The following is an 8850-nucleotide window of genomic DNA, read 5'->3' on the forward strand; positions in this document are numbered from 1 at the left end:
CATCTGCTAAGTTTCATTGCTCTATGTTAATAGATTTGTTTATCCATACTGGCTGTGCAACACAGCTAAGTGACTTAATGATCACCCTGTAGTTTATGCACCAGTCGTTTCCTGTTGTATTGCACAGGGTCACACTGTAGTTTATTCACCAGTCGTTTTCTGTTGTATTACACAGGGTCACACTGTAGTTTATGCACCAGTCGTTTCCTGTTGTATTACACAGGGTCACACTGTAGTTTATGCACCAGTCGTTTCCTGTTGTATTACACAGGGTCACACTGGTTTATGCACCAGTCGTTTCCTGTTGTATTACACACAAGGTCACACTGTAGTTTATGCACCAGTCGTTTTCTGTTGTATTGCACAGGGTCACACTGTCGTTTATTCACCAGTCGTTTCCTGTTGCATTACACAGGGTCACACTGGTTTATGCACCAGTCGTTTCCTGTTGTATTGCACAGGGTCACACTGTAGTTTATGCACCAGTCGTTTCCTGTTGTATTATACAGGGTCACACTGTAGTTTATGCACCAGTCGTTTCCTGTTGTATTACACACAAGGTCACACTGTAGTTTATGCACCAGTCGTTTCCTGTTGTATTACACAGGGTCACACTGTAGTTTATTCACCAGTCGTTTCCTGTTGTATTACACAGGGTCACACTGGTTTATGCACCAGTCGTTTCCTGTTGTATTATACAGGGTCACACTGTAGTTTATGCACCAGTCGTTTCCTGTTGTATTACACAGGGTCACACTGTAGTTTATGCACCAGTCGTTTCCTGTTGTATTACACAGGGTCACACTGTAGTTTATGCACCAGTCGTTTCCTGTTGTATTGCACAGGGTCACACTGTAGTTTATGCACCAGTCGTTTCCTGTTGTATTGCACAGGGTCACACTGTAGTTTATTCACCAGTCTTTCCTGTTGTATTGCACAGGGTCACACTGTAGTTTATGCACCAGTCGTTTCCTGTTGTATTACACACAAGGTCACACTGTAGTTTATGCACCAGTCGTTTCCTGTTGTATTGCACAGGGTCACACTGTAGTTTATTCACCAGTCTTTCCTGTTGTATTGCACAGGGTCACACTGTAGTTTATGCACCAGTCGTTTCCTGTTGTATTACACAGGGTCACACTGTAGTTTATGCACCAGTCGTTTTCTGTTGTATTACACACACAGCGTCACACTGTAGTTTATGCAGCAGTCGTTATCTGTTGTATTGCACAGTGTCACAAAGCACCTGGCTGTACAAGCCTCTGCTGCTGCTTAATAGGGAATCCTACAATATTGTGATACTTCTTCTGTTTCAGGGCAACACGAAAATAAACACCTTCAACTGGGCCAAAATCCGAAAAGTGAGTTTCAAGAGGAAACATTTTCTGATTAAGCTTCATGCAAAAATTGTTGTAAGTATTTCACTCCTTTTATTGTATACCTTTTAAAGCTGTTGTCCTTGTGAAGATACAAGGAAGGCTTTGGATTAAGCCCCTTCCCCACTAGTGACTCCCAGGTACAGACTAGCAGGCTGGTCTGAGTGAGGTGCTGGGGAAGTTTTTCTCGGGCGCACTAGACCCTGGATGAAGCTGTGTCAGTGAAATGACACAGAGGATTGTTCAGAAGCATATGAATGAGACGGAATGCCAAAATTACATTTGTTATAGATTAGACCCCCCTGGTTATAGTTTATTTCTGCACTGTATTTTGTAACTTCACACTATACACATTCTTGAATTCTAACTTGGCTGTAATCAAATAGAGGATAGATCACACTTCAATTAGAGAAACAATGCTGAGATTTTGAAAGAATGACGTCTGCCTGTGTTTGCCCATGGCCCGCTCTCATTCTCCATCTCCACTGGGGAGCTCTGCTCTTCCTAGCACAATATTGCTTTTGTCTGTGCAGTGTCTATTTATTCTTGTTCTTGTCTGTGCATGCTTTGAATCAGCCGTCCCGCAAGGACAGCGTGGAGTTCACCATGGTGAGCCGTGATGCCTGTAAGACCTTCTGGAAGATGTGTGTTGAGTACCATGCATTCTTCAGGCTTTCTGAAGAGCCCCAGTCAAGGCACAAATCCCTTTTATACAGCAAGGGCTCGTGTTTCAGATACAGGTAGTGATGCAGCAGTATTGTTTCATATTCCTCTTAATTAAAGATGAAGAATGGATCCATTTACATTGTAATGTTCTTGTAATCTCAGCGGCAGAACCCAGAAGCAGCTTCTGGAATGTGTGGGTAAAGGGGAGAAAAAGAACTTGCCTTTTGAAAGGTAATTGTCTCTATTTCCAGGGAGAGTATAACCTATACTTTACTCTTTTTATCCTTCATGTAGAAGGAATATACAGTAGTGGAGGTGTCCCAGTAATTGCTGAAGGGTAGCATTGCCTTGAAAATCAGCAGAGGGAGGGAGGCTGCTAGACTCTTGCACATGTTGCTTTAGTACACAGGGTCTGTATTAATGATCTGAACAGTGGCAGATTAAAACACTTTGATGCGTTTTAACTCTATTAATCCGGCTGTTTTTTTTTTTTTTTACTAGGGTGATGTATGGATTATCTGTAATAATACTAAAAGAAACACATTTAATGACAAATGGTTGACAAGGTGTGGGTTTTAATGTCTTCATTTTTTACATTTGAAGATCCGTCACAGGTTAGATTATTAAAATGGAGCCCTTGCCTTGATGCAGGGAGAAAAGTGATTTTGTCTCTAATCTTTGACAAGTTTAAAATACGCATTAGAAATAGTAACCTTAAAAATACTGAAAATAATACTAAAGCTAATAAGAATGGGGTTTGTTTTTATAAATAATTCTGACAGCAGAAGCACTAGCAAGTCCTCTTTTCTGCTCTACAAAGACCTGTCCACGAGATACAACAGAATAACAGATGCTCAGGTTTCTCATTTCCAGGAAACACTGTAAAGCTCACTATGATACACGGCAGTGCAGATCATCGCCAGACCTTCTGACAGATGTATCAACACAGGTAAATCGAGTTTAGGTTTTTCGTTTAGTATGTATTTATTGTTTAAAAGAGGGTTTGCCAAGGTTCAAAATACAGTGGTTACCTCACAGCTACTATATCGGGAACAGTTGAGTTCTTAATAGTGTCTCCCCATCGCCACCCTGTGGCTGCTTCTGTCCTTGATAAAGCTGACACCTCTTAAATAAAGATGGAAACCTGGCTTCTCAGACTGTAAACTGAGGCCAAAGCTGTGGCCTTGTGGCTTGACTACCCTTTTCCAAGGCCACGGTCACTCTGTTACAAACCATCTCTGTTCATATCTTTTGGTTAGGTTTATAATCAGCCCATAAAGTTACTTGTCATTTACACTTATATATAAGAATACATACCAAGTGCACTTTTATGTTTAAGGACTCTTGTGTAAATGTCAAAAAGATCAACAGTTTAAGGGAATGTATATTGATTTTCAAGGAGTAAAAGCAATCTTGTCACATTGATCAGAAGCAATACTGTGTGACAAGAATCTGAATACCTTCCCTCTCCAACACAAGTAGCATTTTCTAACTTGAGAGCTGAACTCTAATTTGAACTGCTCAACCTTCTATAATGTAAACTTGATATTGTTGTTTTCTTGACCTAATGTGTCCAGGCGTATGAACAGACACACTGTGACACAGACAAACACAGCGAACAAGCTCTGACGGCAGCTCTGGCTGGGAAACGCAGTAAATCAGCAGTAGAGGTAGTCTTTGCTGCTGAACTGGAACGATCCAAGCCTGAAGCCGACCCTGCCTCCTTCAACCACTCGAGGAGCAGCTCCTTCTCCTGCTTTGAGGCTGAGGGACGACCTGATGTGCTGCAGGGCCAGAAAAGCCACATGTGTTTCGTGGGGAGCAGCAGCATTGCTGAGGTGAACCGCAGCAGGATGATCACCAACCCACAGCTCCTGAGGCACACTGCTTCCCCAAATTACACCCGGGCCGCAAAGCAGACAGATAGTTTTGTCTCGAGCGCATCCTTCTACCTGGAGTGTCCGCCCCCGCTCTCGAGGTATGCCTCGCTAGTGGATGACGTTATCAGGTCTTCCAGTTTCTCGAACCCCTCCTCCATGTCGCCTGCTAGCAGAGGCCTTCAAAAATACAGACCCGATGGTTTATACCAAGTTGGAATTACAAGCTGTGGCAGCAGAATCAATGTAGGGAGAGAGGAAGCTGGACACATGGCAGAGAATCCAAACTACCAGGTTGCACTTCCTAAGCGGTCTTGGAGTCAGTGTGATATGAAATTCCTGCACACCGCTCACAGCACAGAGTTTAGACCGCTGGCACATTACCATTACCCATCTAGGAGGCCGAGTTTGGTGCGGCAACATGTGGCTGCGGACCGAACAAACTCTCTCTGCACGACAGAAAGGTATATCAGTAGTGGAACAGATGGTAGTGATTCAGACTCTGACATCGTCTATCCTTACTACTACCCTGTACTAGGCAAGCTTGTTAAAGCTGCCCCCCTTGCCAGGCTGCGAGTATCCTCTGGTAGCCTCCAGCTGGACGAGGAAGATGAGGATTCCTTTAACAATGGCGACTGTGTGGGTGCAACTCCATTAGCAACCTCTGCCAAGTTACTGTCATAGTGGGGTTAGCCAAAAAAGATTTGTGTAAGGAATAAAATAAACATGTAATATTGTATTCTGTGTATAGATCTGCATTTGGAAGGAGTCTAATGTTAGCCTGGTGTTAATTAGGGTATATGTAAGTGTCCTATTGCAAGGTATACAGTGTTAAGTGGAGAAAAGCAATGCGAGAGCTTCCTATTGCAGGGCCTTGAAGGGTCCAGTGCGGAGCGGAGGAAAGGGTCTCTGTTGTATAGGTTCATTATATGTGAGAGTGCCGTCTCAGCTAATGTGAAACAGATGTAAACCAAAACCACATGTAGCGTATGGAATTGTATAGGATTAAGACTGTGCATGTTCAGAGACAATCATGAGGTTTCCATGCAAGTTTTTTTTTTTAACTCGAGACATTTACACGAGAAAAATGTCTTGTGTAAATGCATTTTTGGGTTTCCATTCGCTCAGTTTATTTTACTCGAGTAAACCGGGCTTTTCACCCGACGTCATGCAAATGAATGGGAAAGGTGGGGGGTGATATGTAAATTAGCTATGCGTAAAGTACTCGTGCTGTTTTTGAAGATTACTAGTGACATTTTGTGAAAATGTGGTTTCCATGAGCAGAGAACTGGTACACAAGTGAATCTAAACTGCTGTGATTAAGCAAAATACCCTGTGCCTGCTTGGTTAATAACGTGCTTTACTGCTCTTGACCAAATTGTTTTTCAATTTGAGGAGGCTCGTGCTGTCAGAGATGCTCTCCTTTTAAGTTGTGTTGGATTTACTGCTGTGTTAAATATTAATCATGCAAACAAATAAAACACAATCAATACATTCATTTGCTATTTTATTTGGTCAGTTCTGAGAGGGCATCAACAAAGTGGATGTTGTTGTGCTGTTTTGGGCGATCGAGCTGGCTTATGACATCCAGTTCACAAACTATATTTATTAACGTGGAGGGCAGAGACGCATTGTCTTTGGACATAGCTGGGATCAAAAAAAGGACGGGAATTAATTCAGTTAAGCAGCTCACTTGCTCTTCATGTTTAACTTTAGCGCAGTTTTTACAGCAAGGGTATTCTCAAACAGCTGCTTTAATACTATAACAAATGCATAACGCAGTTTGTGGTAAGTGGTTTTATACAGAACTGTAAACCCACAAGATGTATACAACATGACAGACCAGACACAGCAAAAAACAATAAAAAAAAAAAGGCCGCCCGCATTAGCATTAAGGTGAACTACTCCACTGCTAACCATAAAATCACCCATCAGCCACTACTTTCTGCTGTCTTGGAATCCACAGTAACAATTGACCTGATCCCTTGCAATATTTATAGTTAAGAATAAACACGCTCATTAACATTTACACGTGAAATGCGGGTTTCCATGCGAAACTGGGCGTGGATTTCCAGTGTGTTTCGTCATTTACACGAGTAAATGAGATTTACCCTATCCCTCTCTTTGGCTGTTTTTTTCGGCCACAAACCTGATTTACCCGAGTAATTCTCCCAAACGTGCACATGCATCGCCATCATGTGTACATTGACCTGCATGGAAACCCCATGTATGAGATGCACGAAGTAAAAGCTTAGAGGAAAGTACACTCCAGACCTGGTCTGAAAGAATGTTCCCAGTTGAAGGTAACGGCCAATTACTATTTTGACTACAAGTTCGGTGAATACCATTATTCGACTAGTAGAGGGTTGCAGTAATTGTGATGTTTCTGTATCTTGAATAACTGTGAATGTAAACACATGTAATCATGTATTGACTATCATCTGGGAAGAAATCTTTTATTCAATAATTAACAAAATTTGAACATCCTGTAAAAGTAGTTCCCTTTCATTTCGAAGACGACCACCAATGACATTACGTATGGGATAGTCCTGCCCATTGGGTAGGTATTCCTGAGCTCTCTATACCAGAGCTGCCCGTAGGCCCCTTCCTGGGATGATGCACTCGGTCCCGCCCACCGAGGGGATAAAGTTCCCATCCTGTGGAAGCCATTTCTCTTTTTCTTTCTCAAGATGGTAAGGTAAGACCTCTATGTTTAGCTGAGCGTGTTGATAGAAAAGAGCTTCTCGAGTCAATTGCACTTGAGCTGAAACCTGGCTCGCCGCTTTCCCGGAATCAACGACTTTGAAAAGACCAAGCCTTTTGCCTTTCTGTCTTTGTTATCTGTCTGTCGTGTGAGAGTGTCTGCCTGTGCAGTCACCCGCGAGTGGTTTTCTATTTCTTCCTGAGAGTACACGGTTCCTCCACAGGACTAGGCATTGCCACTTCTCCGCTGTCGAGTAGACCTCACCTCGGTGAGTCAGGCCTTGTAAACAAACAGTGTGCTCTCCCCTATACTACTTTCTACCGTGTTTTTGCTGTCTGCTTCAACTCACCCACCGCTGTTTCGGTCCTTGTGTCACCCCTGGTGCACGCTACGCACTGACCAGGTGTGTGTGACCGCGTGGTTAGGGTAGGCACAATTGCGTAGTGATTAATAATCACATTAATTTTAACAAATTATGTTTAATCGTGCTACAATGAATCAAATAATACCTGGCAATACACAGAAGGCGATCTCCATTCCCTGGTGTGGGGCCAGGAGACTGTGACCTCACAGAGGGAGATACCCGCACAGACTCCTTGCATCTGCCAGTATGGATGACAGCGACAGTGAAAGTGAGAGTAGCCTCATTTTATCAGTTTCAGACACCTCTTATGAATGTGAATCATGTAGTGATGGATCTGATGTAGAGAGAGAAAACAGGGATTGTCTCCCGTATCAGTTCAAGCCGTATGCCTCTGAATCAGAAGGTTCAAACTCGGAGAGACTCCGACAACACCAATGTGGATGGACCAGTGGGACAGCAGATGTCCGCAGAGAATCAGCGTCTTGACAACACGGAATGGTTAATAAAAAACCTTATGTTTAATAGAGAGTGATACTTAAAATATTTCATATTACCCATAATTGTATAGTTATGTCAGTCCTTTAGTTAACAATATTGATACATGAATTATTGATACTAACAGAATAACGCTGTGGATTGCTACTGGCATGTATTTAACATAGCTCTCTCTATATACATATGTACAGTATGTTAAGCATGTGCAAATCATAATGCAGAGATATCAAAGGCTATGATTTGGCCATAGCAGCTACTATTTTTTGGAGGTACTGCTTCAGCGCTACGTTGAAAGGGTATGTATAATACTACGATTTTTAATAAATAAATCCATGATGGATACTCCCTGATTATTATTTCAATACCATGTGTTTTTTTTTTTTTTTTTTTTTAATGAATTAATGGTTCATAATACTGTATTTCACTGACAGTCTATTGTGGCATTGACATACTAAAATCTCTGAGCCGAGTTGCTTAGTAACCGATTTAGAAACTGAAACTGCTGCACAAAACTCTAAACAGTTTTTTTTATATTACTGAATTTATATATTACATCATTATATTGCACATTGTGCTTCTAAAGACCCTGTGCTTGCACTGTATTTTTTTCTGAAAAAACTAAAACTAAAAACAAATTACTAGCAGTATACCGGTAGTGTTTAATGCAAAACCTTATAAACCCTCATTTTATACATGAATACGAAAATATCTGTACCTCCAAATAATAGGTGATCTCGGGATGGAATGGGACGGGATTTTTTTTGACAGGACAGGATGGGACAGGATTGGAAATGATGACTCTTTCATGGGATGGGATGGGACAGGTTTGGAAATGATGACTTTTTCATGGGATGGGATGGGACAGGAACATTTTTGACAGGACTGAAGATTCATTCCCGTGTCATTCTCTAGCGTATGTATGGTTTCATTTCACTGCCTTGCATTTTAGAAATAAAAAATAATACAAGTGCGATTCCTCCATCGGGGTCCACCGCTGCTGCGCTCCGCTGTTGAGTTGCTTACGCTGGCTTGATTCAGCCCGCCTACAGAGGACTGGTGACTGTTATTTTTATCCTCACAGCTTGCTGTGGAGTGTGTATGTATTCGTTTCTTTACTGCCTTGCAGTTAGAAATAAAAAATAATACAAGCGTGACTTCCACCGGGACCCAGCTCTGCTACACCCCGCTGTTGAGTGGCTTCCACAGGCTTGTTTCACCCCGCCTACTCGGCGCGCTGGTTTAAAAAGAAAAAAAAAAAAAAAGTGTTACACGCGCTGCTGTGGCGACTGCTATGGCGACTGCTATTTCACCCTCACAACTGTGCTGGTGTGTGTGTGTACAGTGGCTCTCAAAAGTATTCACCCCCCT

At 42.3% G+C, this 8850-nt stretch overlaps 1 protein-coding gene across 1 annotated transcript in view; it reads left to right on the top strand.

The window, feature by feature from the left end:
• LOC117430944 (FERM domain-containing protein 7-like) overlaps positions 1-5941 on the top strand; it is a 51279-nt gene extending 45338 nt beyond the window's left edge. Inside the window, exons 9-13 of the mRNA XM_034902546.2 lie at positions 1317-1412; positions 1953-2116; positions 2205-2273; positions 2916-2991; positions 3620-5941. Coding sequence (XP_034758437.2) covers positions 1317-1412; positions 1953-2116; positions 2205-2273; positions 2916-2991; positions 3620-4603 — 1389 coding nt within the window. The 3' untranslated portion in view covers positions 4604-5941. The remainder of the gene's footprint in view (positions 1-1316; positions 1413-1952; positions 2117-2204; positions 2274-2915; positions 2992-3619) is intronic.
• The last annotated feature ends 2909 nt before the right edge of the window (positions 5942-8850 follow it).

Source organism: Acipenser ruthenus, chromosome 26 (genome assembly GCF_902713425.1).
Source record: "Acipenser ruthenus chromosome 26, fAciRut3.2 maternal haplotype, whole genome shotgun sequence".
Lineage (NCBI taxonomy): Eukaryota > Metazoa > Chordata > Actinopteri > Acipenseriformes > Acipenseridae > Acipenser > Acipenser ruthenus.